Raw genomic sequence first — 19,879 nt, 5'->3', positions numbered from 1 at the left:
TAAGGGGCATCTAGAAATGTCTGGGGCACCTTAGGTACTCCAATGAAGGGGGTGGGTTGTGCTTCTGGCTTTCTGTTCTCCAGAGGTCAGACATGCTGCAATGCTGAAGACCATTCCATTCAACAAAATATCACCCATCCGAAAATGCAGATCGTTTCCTGCTGAACACTATAGGCTCCTCAATTAAGTTCATGAGGTAGAAGTGGTGAAATTAACTCTCTTTGGCGTCAAGTCAGCTTAAGAGATGCAATGACTCATCAAAAAGGCGACACAGAAGAAGAGTGATGAAAAAGATCAGGCTTCGTACAGGAAACAGGCCATGCTGGCCAGGCTGATCTTTTTGTCTGGCCAGTACTGCCAACACTCAGTAAAGCCCTATGAAATGTCTACATAAGGTCACACACGGGCAGACCAGGATCAGACACTTACTAGTTGGGTATCCCTGAGCAAGTTACTTCCCTTTTTTTTTTTTTTAGCTGAGCCATCCTGCCACCTGTTGGCAGCTCAGCTCGGGCCAGGACTCAAACCTCTGTTGCTCAGAGCTCGCACTCTTGAGCGAGCTCTTAACCCACTGAGCCACTCGGCCGGCCCACGTTACTTCACGTCTTTAAACTTCAGTTTTGTCTGTAAAAGGAATAAGTAACTCCTAAAATTGTGAGGATTAAACGAGATGTCTGAATGTGCCTGGCAGTGTCTAGGCCGAGTAAGTGTTCTGTCAAGTGGAGGCTCTATTTCTCTCCCCATAAGCATAAAATGCCACACTTGGTTTACGCACCTCAGCTAACTGCTTTCTTACCAAGACATTTCCAGTGAAGAAATGCGTGTTCCACGAGACATCTGCTTTGCCAAAGGCTTAGGTGAGACGTTTGCCCCCAGCTGCTGCCTCTGAATCTCTTGGAACAACAAACCCTCTCCACCAAAAAACAGACAAGATTAACGAAATAAAATTTAAACTTGAAAAACGAAAAACCTTAACACATTATACACACGACATCCAAATTGCATGTTAATACACTAATGTTCATTATTAGTTTACACATACTGCAAAGATAATAATGAAAATAATTTCTTTTCATGGCCAAATATGGAAGGAATAGAGCCCATTAATACTGAAACAACAGTGAAGTGCCCAACAGAGTAGAGCTGAGAATTCACAAGTGTAACAGGTACACAGGATATTTGGTTATAATTGGAATCAGGTTAAACAGAATATTTAGCTATATATCACACAACCACAGCTTAAAGAATACAGCTAGACAAGCTACGCTCAGCCTCTCTGGAATAGCAACTGAAAAAGTGTGTGAATGTTCAAGAAGCCATCATATAAGTCCTTAAATTCTCTATACACAATCCTTTTTTCTTCCAAATTCCTGTATGTTTGTATGAATTTACTGTGTATTTTCAGAGTTCAGTGGTTTCATATTTGGGGTGGAAAGAGGGACGGTAACTGCTGGGTGGCCAATGAGTAAATGTTATAGAGTCCAGATATAATTCACGGCTAGTCCGGCCCACAATGCAGTGACAGCTTTCTATTTTTTTTAAAAAAATTATTAACAGAGTGCTTACTATGGAGATAGAAATTGGAGTAAACCATATTTGAGAGCATTTGTTATATCTCAAACCAAAAAAGGGACCTCTATGGACCAAAGGCTGAGATTCAGAAAATATTTAACTATGCAAAATAATTCTTTGAAGGAATTTCTATAATAGGGTTTTACTCTGTAGCAAGCGTGTAAGAAAAAAAAAAAAGGTTTGTTTAGAAATACCCATTAAGGATTTTTTCCAGAGTTTCCTCGACATGAAGGGTATATCCTTTAAATAAATGACAGAAAGGAGGTTGCACAAGAGATATCATGTTTGCTTTCTAAAAATTTCATTGACTTTTGATACAATGGCTGAGCTTTGTGGTAACACGAAGGATGCCGAACTTCAAAGCTAAATGGAGACATTTTCTGACAAGGCAAATGTTCAGCTCTGAGCTTCCTGATGCAGGTAGCATTCCAAGTGAACTCAACAGGAAGAGGTACAATCTTCTCTACTGCATAACCCTGAGCATGGCTGGGGGTCTACCTCTTCATCTCATGTTCTCAAGGTAGAGGAAAGGTCCTTGCCCTGTTAGCCGTTGTTTAACCAGTGGTGAGACGTGCCTCTTTGCTCGAGGGCTTCCAGACTACAATCCAGCCACTATGCTCTCCAGGTCACATGTAGTCCCGAAGCATGTACCATGTAATGGAAAGCCAAGTTTCAAGAATTAAAAATGAAGTCAGTCACAATCCTGAGTGCTGTGAGGAAGGCAACAGGGCATTTAAACCAAAGATTAATAAAAACAATGTCCACACAGTTCTTGGCAGGGCTTGAAGGTGAAATTAAAGTTGCAACCACGAAAGGGGTTCACCAACACCCAGGGACTGGGCTGCCTGCCTGGAGTGGGGACTGACAGGGAAATCCAATCTACCGAGGGTCTATACATGGCAACTGGCAAAAAACATGATAGAACAAAACTCATCCATTTCTTTTTCGAAAATGGCTCTTAAGGGAGAGCTTGAGGTGAGAGTCTTTTTCCCACGGTCCTGCCTATTCAGCCATCCAGAGCTTGAAGGTCCTGTCATACGAGCAAGTGGCTATGAGCTGTCCATCAGAAGAAATGTCTAGGCCCATAACTTTGCCTTCATGGCCAGCCAGAGTCTTCAGTGGGGACCAGCCTGGGTGGGTCCAGATCTTGGCTGTGTTATCATAGGCACCAGTGAGCAAGAAATTCCCGTGGATAGCTACAAGAGAAAAAGGGGAGTTCAAGTATTCAAGCGTATCAGAAAATAAAAGCACATAAATCTGCTAGAGCATACTATTTTGAAACTAGTAAGAAAAACCCAACATTCTGATCTATATTCCTACTAGGCCTGTAGGAAAAAGGGACAACTACAGGCAAGCTTAGGGAAACAGATAACATTATTAACAAATAACATTACTAAGGCCTTTTGGCTCTTTCCCTGATAGACAACCTGTTCAGAATAATATTAAGGATTCAGTGCTTAGAATTTCTACGGAGAAAAAGATGAAGCAAAGCATTCAGGAAGTCTTTACTTCCTAGCAATGAGAAGCATGCTGTGCTATAGCTCTGTCTGAAAGCATAAAAGGAAGGAAATTAAAATTTCCTCCTTCAACAGAGTTCAAATTCTCTCCTGTTCCACTTCCAAGTTAAGCTAAAGCCTGGCCCACATTCCATGGAAGCGCAATCTGTCAGTCTCATGATAACGCCTAAAACAGAAGGAAAGCTTACGCTCAAACTTGACCCCAGTCACTAAGTTCTGATGGGCAGGGATGGTATAGACACAGCGCCGCTGTCGAAGGTCCCACACTTTGCAGGTGTTGTCGCCACTGCCAGTTGCAACATGGTAGCTGTGGGTCAGATGTGGTATTGAAGTTAGAAACAAAGATTACTTCTCAACCAAGAACCCTCTCCAGCCCTCATTCAATGAGCTTATTTTACCCATTGGGGGAGAAATTTATTCCGTAGATTTCCTTCAGGTGCCCTTCTAGGAACATGATACAGCGTCCTGTGCGCAGGTCCCAAACTCGACCAAATGCATCCAGTCCCCTGATAAAGTAATTCACAAATGAACATTTGAATCCAGCTCTCTGTGGTAGCGGGCATACAAAAGGTGAGATTACTGAGCTGCCCCTGGCAGTGTGGAAGAAGGCTTACCCAGTGCCAGCCAAAGAACCATCTTGATGGAAGGCAATGTCATACACACCCATGCTGTGGCCTTCCTGATGCAGGATCTCCTCTTGAGCTTCCAAATCCCATAAGCGCCATGAGCGGTCATAGCTACAAAATCAAACTAATAATTACTCAGGAGAAATTTATTCAGTTTCTACAATGTGCAGGGTACTATGAACAGTTGTAGTTTCAGTTATGCTTCTGAAACTTCATATAACCATATTAACAAGAAATTCTTTTCTGGCACAAACAATTTCTTTTTTTCTTTTTTTATTGGGGAATTGGGGGAGGGAAACAGCCAAGTTGTTGTCCTTCAGTCTTAGTTGTGGAGGGCGCAGCTAGCTCAGCTCTAAGTCTGGTTGCCATCTGGCTGCCCGTCGGCAGCTCATGGCTGCTCAGCTCAAGGTGCCGTGTTCAATCTTAATTGTGGGGGGGGAGGGGACACAGCCCCCCATCCCATGCGGGAGTCAAACTGGCAACTTTGTTGTTAAGAGTGCACGCTCTAATTACCTAGCTGTATGGCTGCCCACAGGCACCTCTCAGCAGCTCAGCTTAAGGTGCTGTGTTCAATCTTAGTTGCGAGGGGCACAGCTCCCATCCCATGCGGGAATCCAACAGGCAACCTTGTTGTTAGGAGCATGTGCTCTCACCAGCTGAGCCATCCTGCCACCTGTAGGCATCTCAGCTTGGGCACAGCTCACTGGCCCATGTGGGAATCGAACTGGCAACCCTGCTGCTCAGAGCTTACGCTCTTAACCAACTGAGCCACCCGGCCAGCCCAGCACAAACAATTTCTTAATAACTAAGCATTTATGTCTTGGGTGCTAACTGGGAAACTATGACTTCCTAGAAACCTATTTCAGTGTCGGTTTTAAGAACAGAATTCTCTAAGAATGGCCCAGCAAAGATTCTGTTGCCTTCTTTCTTTTCCAATTCCACTCTTCTGTCCTTTCCTTCATCGAGCGTTTATTTATTTACTGGGCCCTAAATTGCATGTTGGGGATACAAAAATCAATCATAGACAAATAGATCAATGGAAGAGAGGACAGAAATAGACCCACACACGTTACAGTCAAATGGTTTTCAAAGAGGGTGTCAAAGCAATTTCAACAGGGAAAGGAAAGTCTCTTCAATAAATGGTGGTAGAACTGTCTATGTGCATGGAAATAAAGACAAAAAGAAGGACAAATGTTAAAAGGGTAAACAGGATCAAATATATGGTGATGGAAAGAGATTTAACTTTGGGTGGTGAACATACAATGCAATATACAGATGATGTATTACAGAATTGTACACTTGAAACCTATGTAATTTTATTAACCAATGTCACCCCAATTAAAAAAAAAAAGACAAACAGGGAGTGGCCGCGTGACTCAGTTGGTTAACAGCGCGAGCTCTGAGTAAAACAGGGTTGCGAGTTTGGTTCCCACATGGGCCAGTGCGCTGCGCCCGAGCTGAGCTGCCATCGGGTGGTCAGGTGGCTCAGCTGGTGAGAGCCTGTGCTCTTTAACAACAAGGTTGCCTGCTGGACTCCTGCATGGGATGGTAGGCTGTGCACCCTGCAACTAAGATTGAACATGGCCACCTTGAGCTTAGCTGCTGCTGAGCTGCTGATGGGTGGCCGGATGGCTCAGGTGGTTAGAGCACATGCTCTTAACAAGGTTGCCAGTTTGACTCCCCAAAAATGGCGACTGGACTTGGAGCTGAGCTGCACCCTCACGACTAAGATTGAAGGACAACAACTTGACATGATGATGGGTCCTGGGAAAAACATATTGTTTCCCCATAAAGTTTAAAAAAGAAAATTATATATATATGAAGGACAAACATTAAAAATTTGGGGAAAGCACCTGGAGACTGCACAAAGCAGAATATACAAATAGTTAATAAGCATATGACAAAGTACTGAACAACAGTCACTAGGGTAATAAAAAATGAAATCCATGAGATTTCACTGCACACTTGCTAGACTGGGCAGAATGATAAGACTGACACCACCAATGCTGGCAAGGATGTGAAGCAACCGTAATGTAAAATGATAAGACCACTCGAAAATTTTTTAAAAGTTAAATAAATACCTACCCTATGAACTAGCATTCCTAGGTATTTACGCATATTCAAGAGAAAAGAAAGAAAAACATGTCCACAAGAAAAGCCCTGTACAAGAATGTTTATGGTAGCTTCATTCTGACTAGCCAAAACTTGGAAACCGTCCAACTGTCCACCAAGAGGAAAATAGATAAATAAAATTGTGGCACAGTTATACAATCGAATACTCCTTGGCAATGAAAAGGACTTAGGGATACATTCAACAACATGAATGAATCTTTAAAATGTTGGTTGAGGGCCGGCCGAGTGGCGCGATGGTTAAGAACTAGCTTGGGACGCCAGAGGGCCCCGGTTCGGATCCCACATATGAGGGCCAGTGACACTGCCCTCCACAGCTAAGATGCTGAACAACAGCTCAGCCTGGAGCTGGGCTGCGTGAGTCGCCAGCGACAGCGTAGGCTGCAGCCCCTGTGGCAGTGGGTTGCGTGGGCTACTGTGTGTAGCCAGCAGCCAGCGTGAGCGGCCAGCAGCCGCAGTGAGCGGCCGTCCAGAAGCCGGCGACTGATCTGCCTCGCCCAGGAAGAGCGCAATGATGGTGCCAACTTGGGCCAGTGAAGCAACGTCCTCCACAACTAGACTGAAGAACAAAACAACAGCAACTTGTCTGTCCCCCTTCCCCCAATTCCCCAGCACTGTTCCCATCCTCCAATTCCCAAAATTAAAAACAAAAAAACAAAAAAAAACATCTTAAAAAAAAAAATGTTGGTTGAGTGAAAGAAGCCAGACACAGTGAATTCACACAGTAGGAACAAACAGAATTTATGGTGATAGAAATCAGCTCAGTGGTTGCTTTGGAAGGGGAAGCTGACTGGGAAGGGGCATGAGGGAACTTTGTGGAGTGATAGAAACGTTCTTTCCAACGAAACAGATATAGGTCACACAAGCATATGCATTTTTCAAGAATGATTGCATAGTACACTTAAAACAAATCCATTCCACTGCATGTAAATGATACCTCAATTAATAAGTTCTTTAACAGATTCTGGGCTTACAAAACTTTTAGAACCAGAAAGGGGGACCAATTTGTAAGCAGAGAGATTATGATACAAGGTATAATGAAACAAAACAAATACTTGTTTTTTTGTTTTTGGTCAAGATTGGTCAAGAAAGAAAAGTGTGAAAATTTTAGTTTTCTGGTAATTAGCGATTTTAAAATTTCAGGTTAACTGCAATTTGAAAGCAAATTCACTTGGCCCTAACTAGGTCATATACTCTCTTCTGATTCATTGCTGTTCAAGAAAATCCTACTTGAAGATCTATTCTAAAAGTTTACCTGGCAGTTAGCCATCAAGGGTTAACAAGATGCCATAAGCCCACATAGATAGAACAGGAACAGGAAGGCTTACCAGGTGGTGCCCAAGAAACGTCCAGATGGATGCCACATTACACGGGCCACGCGCACTGTATGGCCTTCAATGTCTGCCACTGGTTCGTCACTGAAAAAAAGTCAAATATATGTGAGTCAACTATTTTATACTCATGTAAATATTTGTTGAACTTATTAACTGTAGACAGACACACCGATTCTGTATGACTTGAGAAGCCAAATTGTAACTGAACATGGAATTTGTTAAAACTTCAGGGCTAACAATAATTTAAGTCACTTCCTAGGATTTAAAAGATTTGGGACTACTTCATGTGCCCACAGAGCGAAACTGCCCATAGTACTTCAATAAACACTCTCTTTCTATTTCAATTCACTATGTTAATAACTTCTTAATGCTATACCACTTAGAATTAGAGAAAAATAAAAAATAAGCCAAATAGTCTCTCTGCACCAAGGTAGTGCTGACATTCTAGAAAGAACACATTCTTTGATAGAGATGTGAGGTAATCAGTTTTGGTGCAAGTGTATTACAGATAAAATCTTCTCAAACTTTAGCTTATTCAAAGATTCACATGGTAAAAAAAACTCCTACATATATAGAGGCTTAGTTTCCTTTTGGTGACCATTAAATTCTACCACCCAGAGCTGGCCGAGTGGCTTTTTGGTGAAGAGTTGGCTTGGGAGTCTGGGCTCTGAGCAGCAGGGCCGCCGGTTCGGATCCCACATGGCCAGTGACATTGTGCTCTTTACAGCTAAGATGGTGAACAACAGCTCGACCTGGAGCTGGGCTGCCGTGAGTCGCCAGTGATGGCGTGGGCTGCCGTAAGCTACTGTGAGTGGCTGGCAGCCGGCAAGAGCTGCCATGAGCCGCTATGAGCAGCCATCCAATGGCCAGCAACTGATCTACCTCGGCCGGGAAGAGCGCAATGATAATACCAACATGGGCCAGTGAAGCAACATCCTCTACAACTAGACTAAAGAACAAAAGGACAGCAACTTGTCTGTTCCCCTTCCCCGATTCCCCAAAGCTGTTCCCTCCACCAACTCCCCAATAAAATCTTAAAAAAAAAAAAATTCTACCACCCAGCAACCACAGGAAGAAGATCTGAAACACCAGCAAAACAAAATAAACATGAACCCTAAAGAGGGCAATTAAAAAGGAAACTTTGTCAATGTGCATACACAGAACTAATCAAAGCCCTAGGGGAACAAATATTGCTAAGTATTACCAAAGCCAATTAAAACCTGCTGTGCTCACAGGTAAGACCCTGTCTAAAGAGTGGAGACACTAATTAGCTCTTTACAAAACCCTAGAATAAAAGCCTCATGTGCTTTCCCAAAGAAAGAAAACTAGGCAATTGAATTCAGATGTCTTTTAGCCAACAACATAGTTCCAAAAATTTACTGGAAAACAATAATCGTAAACACATTAAAAAAACCCCAAAAACTTGTTGTAATTTGTAAATATGGTCTAGGTAAAGGATGACGCTACTGGGAGAAGACATCACTTCCTTGGCAATACCGCGAGACAGAGCCCCACTTTCCTCTCCCCTGTGGCTGTTTGCTAAGAACCAACATGCTGCCAAGAATAATATCTTTAGTCAAATCTACCCATATACATTTCTCCAACATCAATCTATTGCATAGGAGTTAAAACAGATCTTTCCAGAATAAGTGGAGCCAGGAAACAGTGGCCACTGTTAGAAGCAAAAATCAAGGTCTAAAGTTAACAAGAAAAAAACCTGTTACAACTCCTCTGGCGAGAAAAGGTATATGAAAGAAATTCTCCTTTCTATTTTCATACCAAGTTACCCTGACTCTTAGAGCATCTCTGGGGTTAAAAGCCAGATTTTCAGGTCCCAAAGCCAACTAATCAACTATTTATTGTACTTTAGTGATTGCAGTACAAAGAATAGTGTTCACCTGTCAAGGCTCCAAAGCTTCACAGAACCATCTGCGGCACAAGAAGCCAGATTGACATCTTTTTGGTCCAAGGAGACAGTGGATTTTGGATGAAATACAATTGCTCCCACGTTTGTGTTATGGCCTGAAGGAGTGTAAGAGACACAAGTTAAAGAGTTCCCCTTATAACTTTAAGTGCAAACTTTAAGTGATAGGGAGAAATTAGGGAACATGTGGACATATTAATTTAAACAAACATTTTAATCACATTTTAAAAAGCAAAACACAAAAACCTTGGTTTTTTGGTTTAGAGACTGGATATGAGAGAAAAGTGGTATGTGTATGAAGTCGCCATCTTTGAGCCTTGCGGTCAGAAAAAAACAAACGGTCATATCAAGTCGAGAACTAATCTTGTGTGTATTGGGTCTGGATATGGGCAGAGTTTTGGAGTTTTACTGCTGACACAGTTTACACTGGGAAAAAGATGAAGATTGAAACAAGAGTCTAACTCACCTCGAAGAGTGTGAAGGAGGTTGCAGTCAGGAACAGACCAGAGCTTGCAAAGCCCACTCCTATCAAATACAAAGGAAAGCATCTCAGCCAGGTTGGTCTGGGAAGGAAAAGGTACCTTGGTAACATTACTAAAGGACAATCTCTTCTCACCCCAAATCAACTTTATAGTGGCAGACAGAAAAAGAAAAACAAAAGGCTTATCATTTGAAGTGTTAGAAAAGAGAGCTACATCCAGGTCTCATGTACCCAGGGGGCTCTACTGGACTATAATAAATACAGCCCAAGTTGCTATTCTCAGCTTTCGGATCAATCTGTGAGGGAAGGCAGGATAAATCAAACTCTCCAATAATAATAATGTTAATACCGATACCATCTCCTTCAATATGAAGAGCATTTTGCCACTTGCAAAGTACTTAAGTTTTTTAAAAAGACTTTTTATTTCAGAAAATCTCCAACCAGTTACTTTTACATCTATCATCTCAATGATCCTTCATCTGAGGGCATAAAGCAGGAATGACAATTTCTGCTTTATAATGAAGGTAACTGAGGCTTGGAGAGGTGGAGAGATTTGTGCAGGTCCCTGGTTTTCTCCTGAACAGTCTCAGCTTCTGCCTAGTCAAGTAGTTCCTGCGCATATAATGTAAGGAAGTTCCGCTCTTATAAGATGGCCATGTCCCACAAACATAACTAAGTAACTAAATAGAACAAACTAACAGTTATTACATCCTCAGTTTTCTGAAAATGTGGTGGTAAGTAAAAAGTAAAATAAAGATAAAAGCAATAATTCATGTTTACTGAGTCCTTACCACATACCAGGCACTATCAAGGCAAAATGTTTTACAAACATCTTATCCTACTTTACAGATAAGGAAACTGAAGCTTACAGAGATTAACTATCTTGCCTAGGTCACATAACTGAAAAAGAAAAGCTATACTAGTGGATATTAGTTTATTATTATTTTTTAAAGTTGCAGAAAAGGAGTTTATTAGAAGTAAAAATACATTTCAAAGAAGCAGCAGCAGGCCCAAGCAGTAGAGAAAAGTAGAGAACGGCTCAAGGGCCATTATTAGAAAAGAAAAAGTACACTCCAAAGAGTTTGGAGGGGGCCCCGAGCAGAGGCAAGGCTCAAAATGCTCAAAAAGGCCTAGTGGATATCAGTTTATAAGCTCACTACATGACTTGCTCCAAAATATTCATGTCAAGAACATGACAGACTGCTCCATGTCATGGATCTCTGGGGTCCTTTGTAAACAGTCAGAACTGTTCTCCAAGACTTTATTGTATAATAGAACAAGAAGAGCAGTAGCACCTCTAGTTTGGTGTGATCATGAGAAGTAGAGGAAGAGGATATAGAAAGACATCTAAAAAAAAAGAAAGACATCTAAGACAAATGCTGATTTTTTCCCCCCCTGAACCCGTTCCCCATTTAGGAAAAAAAAAAAGGCACAGTAAAATATAACTTACCAACAAGCTGTGGCCAGCATTTTGGAATTGGGACTAAAGTGACAGTAGGAGATAGGCCGATCATCCCCAATCTGACTGCAGAAATTATTCAAAGACTTAAAAAAAAAAGACAAACAGTGATCATCAATGAGCTAATCCAAGAGTTTCTTGGCTTTTCTGCTATAAAAAAGCAACTTTACAGTGTTAATAAAACCCAAGATTCTGTTATGCTTCCCGACCCGTTGTTAGAAGGCACTTATATTGATGAATGAATGGAGTCAAGGCTTATCTGCAGCCCCAGCAGGCTGTCTTCTACAGCTTTAGTATCACTAGCTCCTGTGTCAGCTAAATATAAACAGGAAAACTATGGAGAGATCTAAGGCACAGCTTTGACACATTAAAGAGAAGAATTCAAGAGGAGAATCATAGGCCTCTTACAAGTACAAAGCACAGTAGGTTCCTGCCACCTACTGATGGCACCTCCCCAATGGCAACACTGCCAGCAGGGAGGAATAATTATAGCTGCCTTTACCGTCCTAGAGGTGGGCCAAAGCAGCAAATCTAATAAATATTTAAGAACCTTTAAATATGGGACAATTGCTGAGAGCATCTTACCCGGAGAGATTTGTGCAGCTCTTGCATCTGGGAGGTCCTAGTTGTCTCAGGAATCTCTTTGTGGAGACGGGCCTCTTCCAAGCGTTTCATGGCCCTGTGACACACAAACATGACCATCATGAGCAAACGGGTTGTAGACGAGGGGTCCACACAAGTACCTTAAGACCACTCAATTTCATCTAAAAAACACAGTCATAAAGCAGATCCTCAGTGCTTGAGAGGAAACAAGAACAATTATGATTCTTTCTCCTCCCTGAGGCTCTCCTTACCTGGGCAGTGAATAGTTAGCAATCCACAGTCGAGCAACTTTCAGAGTGTTTGGTCCTTCATGGTACCAGGTTTGATGGTACTGAAAGTTAAATTAAGAGCAGAAATATTAAGTCTGATGCATTCCTGTCCCACTCATAGCTGTCAATTCCCTATTCTAACTACCCAGAAAAAGGTGAATTAGTTCAGCAATAGGATGAAATCAGGCATATATGTTTTCTCTTGCGTTTCTTTCTGTGAGGTCTTATTAGATGGTTTCTGGTTCCTTATTAAAACTTACACCAGGAATGCTATGGTTTTTTCCTGAATGGGAAACTCCCTAATCTCCATTTCTATCTACACAGGAACCACAAACTATTGCCACCAACTACTCCTGAATAGTAGAATCTTCAAAAACAGCCCTCCACCTCCACCCACATCCTGAGAGAACTTGTCCCTCATTCTCTTCATGTTTATATTATGAAGGCAAAAGCATATTTTACCTCTTCTCTGGACTTCTTAGATTTCTCATCATCTTTTTTGGTCTTTTTTAAGGCATCAGTACCAACCACTGAGAGGATATTTCTTAACCTGTAACAAAAAAGATCGAAATTTAGACAGAGTTGAGATTTTGGAAAGTACATCTAAGAAGGGAGACACGCTTCCTCTTCTCTCTCACCATTCAAACTCCAAGCAACCTTCTTTAAGAGTCAAGATGTTGTACTCAAACTTTCCAGTGTAATTTCTTTCACTCAATCTTTTTAATTTTGAAGATTCCCTAAATTGAACTATTGATAGATGCAATTACCCTATTCAACCTAGAGCTAACTAGCCCATACGTTGCTATCAGTTGATGTGTGGAGACAGAACAACCTTCACTCAATGTCACATGTGCTGGATACTGACTCAGGTGCTCAACATACAACAATGACTAAGAAACAGTTTTTGATTTCAAGTAGCATAGTCCTGGGGTGGGGGGCAGGCATGGGGACAGAAAGTAACAGGGAGCAGTTATACTATAGTACATTATACTAAGTATTATTACAGTGGTTAAGTATACGGTGCTAAGGGGGATCATAAAAGGAGTACCTAACCTTGGTTTGGAGGGAGGTTCAGGGAAGGCTTCATAGAGGTGTTGCCTAACCTGAGTCATCATTTAGTCAGGTCAATAGGTCAAGAATGGGAGAGGACTGTTGAGGCAGAGGGTTCAACATATGTAAAGGTCTGAAGGTAAGAAGTGTGTTCAGCTTGGAATCACAAATAGTTCAGTATGGCTGAAGCATGGAGTACAAGAGAAGTGGTGTTTTTTTTCACGTAATTTAAACGGGCCCAACATTGTTCGTTCTATTTAATGGACATGAGAGAATGTTAAAGGTTTTAAAGTGATTAAACATATGGATTATGCAAACCAAAAAAAAAAAAAAAAAGATAATGGGGAAAGTAGGTCAGTGGATAGAAAGCCAAGAGGAGGGCCTCATAACCTCATAACTGCGTATGACTAGCCTGTCACCAAGAGCTTTGCAACTTTAAAATCACAAGAGAAGCATTATCTGAGGACAATGCCCCTTTTCAGTAATATCCAAAAAACACGTACCGTTATGTTTCATGTCACTAACAAGGAATGTTCCTGTTGTCTAAATTTTCAAAGTTCTACTACAAATGTTTACCCAACTCAAAGTTACACATTGAGAAGGGGAGAGGAAACATGTTAACATCCCTTTCAGTTTATGAAGAAAAATCAGTAGTGGAGTAAAAATTGGTCTAAGATTCAGATTATGAGTTGAACTATATAAACACAACTTAAGATATTCTGTTAACAATAGCTGAGACATTCTATTGAAGTTTTTGCTACAAATAACAACATAACTTTGGAAACAGAATCCTGTGATTAAAAAACGAAGAGAGTTAGATATTTAGAAAGGGTACCTTTCCCTTCTTTCAGCAGGACCCTCTCCAAAAAGTGTGATGGGCTCCCCCAAGGCTCTAAGGCAAGCCTTGACCTCTGAGTCGTCTGTGGAAACATTGATCTGCCGGGCTCGCTTCCTTCTCTCAAACTCAGCTAATACTTCCGCCTGCCGCTCACTGATGTGCTCTTCAATTTCAAACACTTCTCCTATAAAAAGAACAGGCAACATTAGCATAATCACCAGATTTTCTTCAAATAAAAAAAAATAATAATTTTTTACAATTGCAGTATGTGTATGCCTTTCGTGAAAGTTAACTGTCTAATCTATTACACACTAAGTTTCTCCGTTTATTAACTTACCGTATTTGCCGGCGTATAAGACGACTCGGCGTATAAGACGACCCCCTAACATTTCCACTCAAAATACAGAGTTTGTTATATGGTCGGCTGTGTGCGATTTTGCGAGTGTGGTAAAATCGCATAACAGCAAAATCGCATAACAGCCGAGCATACACCCAGCAGCGCTGCTGATGCCTGAACGGTATGTGGAATGAAGTGGGCGGGCATTGGGAGGCCACTATGGCACGGGGCAAGCACTATGGGCAGTCTATCTGAAGTGTACCTGGCGTATAAGACGACCCCCCACTTGGAGGCATATTTTTCAGCGCCAAAAAATCGTCTTATACGCCGGCAAATACGGTATGCCACACATAAAAAACTAAATGACACAGCTTTAAAAGGCTGCAAAATGGCTCAAGCCATTTGTTTCATCTGGCAACCTTACACCTATATATACCTACATCAACACATAGTTTAGATGAGACCAGAAAGTAAGGAATATGGAGTATCTTTAGCAAATGAGTTAACTAGGCCTTCTATGCAGAAGATAAAATAGAAACATTATTTTAACAATTGACAAAGTTATTCTCTAAAACAGTCCCAGTATGGGGACACTTACAAATGAAATTAGTAAATTGGAAATAATTACCATGAAAATGATATTCCTTGACTATAAGGCTCTTTGGATCCTCTAGCAGCTAGTTAAAAAGCTTACACTAAATGCAAGCATTTGGATGAAAAGTGATAAGTATAGTGGTGATGCAGTTATGTTTAAAACAGCATCAAAGGTTAAAAAAGTCGCTAAAGTGCATGTGCGTAGGGGAAAAAAATGTGTGCAAGGATCAATGAGAAACTTGACAGAAGTCCTTTCTGCAGAGAACTCTTCATTTTATCCACTTCTGTACTGTTTGAATTTATTACAAACATGTGTAATTTTATTTAAAACATATAGTGGATGATAGTTACTGACTTGGAAAAATATCCTCAACGGTATAGAGTGTAAAATGCAGGTTACAAAACAATTTGTGTATCATGGCTTCACTTATGGAAAAAAATTATGTATGTATTTTTATAGCTTTATTAAATTCTTAGAAAGATACAGACTCAATAAGGATTAAAGCTTTTTCTACTTCACACATTTCTACACTGATATGTTTCAAAATAAAAATAACTAATATTTTTCTAATTAAAAAAAATATATTTTGGGAGAAAAATAAATGGAAAACTAAAAACAGAATATTATGAACCACAGTAGTTCCAAACCAATGCCAGAACTGTGCTAGATCTCCAGAAGACAAATGGAATCAGTTTGAATGCAAATACAATTGACTACTGAATGATGCAGGGGTGGGTGGGGGGGCCCCTTGTGCAGTTGAAAATCTGCATAGAACTTTTGACGTCCCACAAAACTTAACTACTAATAGCCTACTGTTGACTGAAAGCCTTACCGATAACATAAAGTAGATCAACACATATTTTGTATGTTAAATGTACTTGTATACTGTATTCTTATAATAGTCTAGAGAAGGAAAATGTTAAGGAAATCATAAGAGAAAATAAACTTACAGTATTTATTGAAAAAATCTGCATATAAGTGAATCCGCAAAGTTCAAACCTGTGTTGTTCAAGAGTCAGCTATGCTCACTGAATAAATTCCTGGTAAAATCACTAACAATTCATGGAAGAAAACTGTTTAAAAGGTGTTAAGCAAAAGGCTCTCTGGATGATGCTAAGCAGGGTAGGCAAAGTATGGCCATATACAGACGTAAGTTTAAAAACTGAAATTTGGGGGGGGGGATTGCCACTTTGTGAGGGGTAAAAAGTATAACCATTGCACTGTTTTGTACACCTGAAACTAATTAAAAAAAAACCTGAAATTTTTGACACTTATCATAAAACTAGTGATATTTAAGTCTAGGAAGATATTCATTGCAGAAAATTTGAGCACCAAAGATAAAGATGAATTCACAATTTGCATCTTACCAGAGGTTATGTTAATATTGCCTGCTTCAATTCCTGCTTTAAGTCCTTCTTTTCCCAAAATCCCAGACTCTCCTTTGGCCAGACGCTCCCTCTCCTTCTCTTCCAAACTTCCATAATAGATGTGTGGTTTCTTCACAAGAGGAGCGACTAAGTCATCAGGTGCCTTGGTTTTGGTTGCCTGCTAAATCAAAGACCTCGATTAACCTAAGGCTTCATCTTAGCAATTTGCTAGTTTCCCCAAAGGATGAAGCTCATTTTGAGCTTCAGTTTTATTTCCTCCCCAAAGGAAAGGACAAGGAAGAGAGCACCAGTTAAGATTTGTCTTCATTGATGGGGGTTTGGGTGGAGGTGTTCAGTGTCTCAGACAGAAAGAGGCTATTGATAAAACTCCTGAATTTCTCTTGGTGTTTTTCTATCAAAGGTTTGCTTTGGAATTTAATTCAATTCATTCGGTTGGAAGTGCAATTTTTTGCTGGGTTTAATTAAACGTCCAGGGTTATTGCTCATCACAGGGGAAATATAAAGGAATCTGAAATAACCAATTCGATGTTAAAGGGAGCAGGTTGCCAAGTTACTGGTCTATACATTTCAAACGTTTTCAGACGAGAGGCACTAGATAGGTAGTTTGGAGGCCTTATTACAATGAAGAAGTCTGACACGGACATAAATCTTGGCCAGGACACTACTCCCTTTCAGAGCTCCGCTTCTGGACCAGTCGGAACAGGTGTTGACCGTTCGCGGCTATACGAGAGATGCAATTGAGCTTAAGCACATGAAAGCGCTTAAGAATCAGGAAAACGCTGCTCCGCTCTCTAAGACCGAGTCTCGCAGCCTTCCTCCTCGGCCCTCCACCGCCTTATGCCGTCCCTTCCCGCAGGGATCCCCTCACCCCCTCTGCGCTCCCTGCCAGGGTGAGCTCAGATCTGTACCGTGGAGGTGGCTCGTGAGGAAGACATGCTGGGCTCTGGAGCCGCGAAGTCCCAGCGATAGCTGAACTCTGCGTTTCAGACAATCCACCGCGCGCCCAGCAAAGAGGAACCGGAAGTGGGCCAAGTGGGACTCAACGTCCGGGAAGGCGTGGAGCATGATGGGAATCGTAGTAGGAAAGATTGTGGCCGCGACGAGAGGTGTGACCTGTAAAGCCTCCGAGAAACGCACGCGAAGGTCGAGGTTCTGCGAGGAGAGCGGCTCAGAGCAGTCTGGGAAGTGTAGTCCAGTTGGCTTAGATGCGTAGTGGGCACTGAGGTTCCAGGAAGGGGCTGAGCAGGCTTGTGAAGAGGTAGGTGCGTCGGGTCGCGTGGCTCCAAGCTGCACTCCGGGGCGAATCGAGGGCTTCCGGGGCCTGCTTTCCTTCCCGGCCCTACGAGCTGCTTGACATCGTCCAAGACCTGGGACTATGTTGCTATGGAAACCCTTGCCTTAGACCCTTTGAATGCTATCCTGGAGCTAGCGGCGGTAGAGCAAGCTGTTCTCCGTTGTAGGGTTCTCTCCCAGGGGCTCCCTCTGAGCTGGGTGAATTTGCGGTGGATTTGGGCAGCAGCGAGCGATTAAGCTCCGAGAGTCCTCTAGCGATTAAGCTCCGAGAGTCCTCTAGCGCCAAAGTAAAATAAGGACCTGGCGTAGGAGCCACGGCCTGATTTTGTTGTTCATCCTGGTGTTTGTATTAGATTTCGAGTGAGATGATGGATGTGAGGCATCGGGTACACGCAAACAACTCTGCCACGGCTCTGTGGTCCGCTGGGTGCTGGGGCATCGGAGAGGAACAAGACAAGGTTTTTGCCCTCATGTCGGGGATGGAGATGCTCAAGATTCTGGTGTTCCCGAGCGGGACAGGAGTGTTTCCCGTCCCTCTCCACAAGAACAGTTAAAATAATAATAATGACTGTTATTTATTGAGCATTTACTAAATGCCAGGTTGGAGTCCAGGAATTTACTTCAATCCATACAAGAACAGTACAAATACGGAAACTAAGATCTAGTGGAAGATGAAGCTAATTGTGCAAGATAAACAGTAGATGATTGTTAGATCCTCTGCCCGTTTGCCTCCAGAGCAAGTATTTTTACCCATTACCCTATACCGCTTCCTAGTGGCTGGCGAGCTTTTCACAGTTAAGACAGTGCAAACTAGTGGTTTTCTTTTAAGCATCTCCCCCTCCCCCCGAACTTTGGCTCCCGTACCATTTACCTACATTGGAATAAAAATAGTATCTGATTTAGTACAAAGCAGTTTGAAATGTAATGTGCTAGTGTTTGGCGTTGATAATACCACCTGTGTCTAACCCAAGCTTCATGGGAGGGAAACATTTTCTTTTTATACTTCAGCCCCTAGCTACATCCTAGATACATGTAATAATAATTTATATCTATAAATAAAGGAGCTTTCACTTACATCATTCTCATTTGTTAACCAAACTGACCAGCTTTGGCTTCATCTGTAAAATACGGGTAATTTTGCCAGCATCAGAGGGTTTCCGTGTTAAAATAGAAATGTAAAGAATGGGAATGGAAAAACACACTGTAGCGCCCAAGGAAAGTTCATTTCACTTTATTTGAATCTCTGGTTTACTCAACAAAACATTTACTGCCTGGTTATTACAGATACACTCTACTGGATTTTGTGGAGAATGTAAAGATGTCATCAACAGATTTTAAACTCAGTGCAGGAGTTTTATTTTTTTCTCTAAAAAATGTTTTTTGTTAGCATAAGTATTACCTTGGGTTTTCAGACTGGGGTGTTCTCTTGAGCCTCTTTGCACCCTTGTTCTCTCTGCCGGGTATGCCTTTAATCTCCTTTCTCTACCTGCCATTCCCAAGTCAACTAAGACATCTCCTCCAGGAAGTCCTTCATGTCTCCGCCCTACATTCAGACTGGATTGGGCCTGTGTGATACCATTGCATTACCTACATCAGAGTTCTTAGTACACTATGTGCAATTTTCTGTTTACATGTTTGTTTTTCCTACAGACGGTGACTGTGCCTTTTAACTCTGCAGCTGGAGCACCAGAAGTGTATGTTTAATGAATGCCCTCCCTATACATTGAGGACCTATTTAGACCCTGAAGATAACCCTGTGAATTGGTGAGTTAGAGGGAGTTTTCACAAGATTTACTAAACTGATTTTAGCATTCAGGAGTGATCACAAATCTCTTACAAATTTCATGTAGAGTTGATAAAATTTAATGGCTTGTATTCTGTCCCATAACAGCACTGCATTCAGATGTGATATTTTAACATTATTCTCTTAGCCAGAATATGTCTTTGAATGTGACTGGGTCATGAGATTAAAGAGATTGTTGCCTAGAATTCTTTTATAGGCAGCTTGCTATTTAAAATTCTTGAGGAAACAGTTTTTTTGGAGTGATAGAGTTGTGGATCTCCATCATGTAAAAACATAATAATCAGACACCAAAAGACTTAGAAGTCTATGTGTGAATTCAAATGAGTCTTTTATTTGCCATTCATTTTAGCATGCGTGCTTACAAATTGATCTTATATTTGTAGCTGAGATTTATCCCCTTCAGGTTTTCCTCCTCTCTGCCATTTTTAACAGCTAGTAGTTCACTGGGTCTGGCTCTTAGTGTTGATTTCAGTATGCTGCGAAGAAAACCGACCCGCCTGGAACTGAAGCTTGATGACATTGAGGAGTTTGAAAACATTCGAAAGGACCTGGAGGTAAGAGTACATCTTTCAAACCTTTAGGAATATATATATATATATATATATATATATATATATATATATATATATATATATATATATTTACTTATATATTTTAAA

At 41.4% G+C, this 19,879-nt stretch overlaps 2 protein-coding genes across 6 annotated transcripts in view; one reads left to right on the top strand and one right to left on the bottom strand.

Annotated features, from left to right (window-relative positions):
- Nucleotides 1–999: 999 nt before the first annotated feature.
- On the bottom strand, nt 1,000–17,162 carry PRPF4 (pre-mRNA splicing tri-snRNP complex factor PRPF4). Of its 2 annotated transcripts, none has more exons than XM_019635899.1 (14): nt 17,032–17,162; nt 16,103–16,283; nt 13,801–13,987; nt 12,378–12,465; nt 11,898–11,977; nt 11,629–11,722; nt 11,035–11,129; nt 9,570–9,628; nt 9,078–9,201; nt 7,174–7,263; nt 3,704–3,826; nt 3,488–3,595; nt 3,278–3,396; nt 1,000–2,768 (listed from the first exon to the last, which is right to left on the bottom strand). In XM_019635899.1, exons 1-14 carry the CDS (start codon nt 17,056–17,058, stop codon nt 2,575–2,577), a joined length of 1,569 nt encoding a protein of 522 aa, XP_019491444.1. In that variant the 5' UTR covers nt 17,059–17,162; the 3' UTR covers nt 1,000–2,574. The 2 variants fall into 2 exon arrangements, with proteins under 2 accessions (XP_019491444.1, XP_019491445.1); XM_019635900.1 differs by having other exon boundaries at nt 16,103–16,280.
- A 36-nt stretch (nt 17,163–17,198) lies between these two features.
- CDC26 (cell division cycle 26) overlaps nt 17,199–19,879 on the top strand; it is an 8,290-nt gene continuing 5,609 nt past the window's right edge. The window contains exons 1-4 of one of the 4 annotated variants that reach the window (XM_019635902.1): nt 17,199–17,381; nt 17,770–17,874; nt 19,067–19,180; nt 19,681–19,774. In XM_019635902.1, coding sequence (XP_019491447.1) covers nt 19,113–19,180; nt 19,681–19,774 — 162 coding nt within the window. In that variant the 5' untranslated portion in view covers nt 17,199–17,381; nt 17,770–17,874; nt 19,067–19,112. Of the gene's footprint in view, nt 17,382–17,769; nt 17,875–19,066; nt 19,181–19,652; nt 19,775–19,879 lie in introns of all 4 variants that reach the window. The other 3 variants (XM_019635904.1, XM_019635901.1, XM_019635903.1) reach the window with 3 other exon arrangements.

Source organism: Hipposideros armiger, unplaced genomic scaffold (genome assembly GCF_001890085.2).
Source record: "Hipposideros armiger isolate ML-2016 unplaced genomic scaffold, ASM189008v1 scaffold_24, whole genome shotgun sequence".
In the NCBI taxonomy this organism is placed as follows: Eukaryota; Metazoa; Chordata; class Mammalia; order Chiroptera; family Hipposideridae; genus Hipposideros; species Hipposideros armiger.
Note: the sequence above shows the minus strand (reverse complement) of the source record. Positions and strands in the feature narration are given on the sequence as shown.

What these genes read in the sequence shown, in the direction of transcription:
- PRPF4 (XM_019635899.1), bottom strand. Translation starts at nt 17,058, where the DNA reads ATGTCTTCCTCACGAGCCACCTCCACG. An exon ending in CGTTTCTTGGGCACCACCTG is followed by an intron (nt 3,827 to 7,173) that starts GTAAGCCTTCCT and finishes TTGATTTTGTAG; the next exon opens with CTATGACCGCTCATGGCGCT. An exon ending in ATAAATTTCTCCCCCAATGG is followed by an intron (nt 3,397 to 3,487) that starts GTAAAATAAGCT and finishes TCTGACCCACAG; the next exon opens with CTACCATGTTGCAACTGGCA.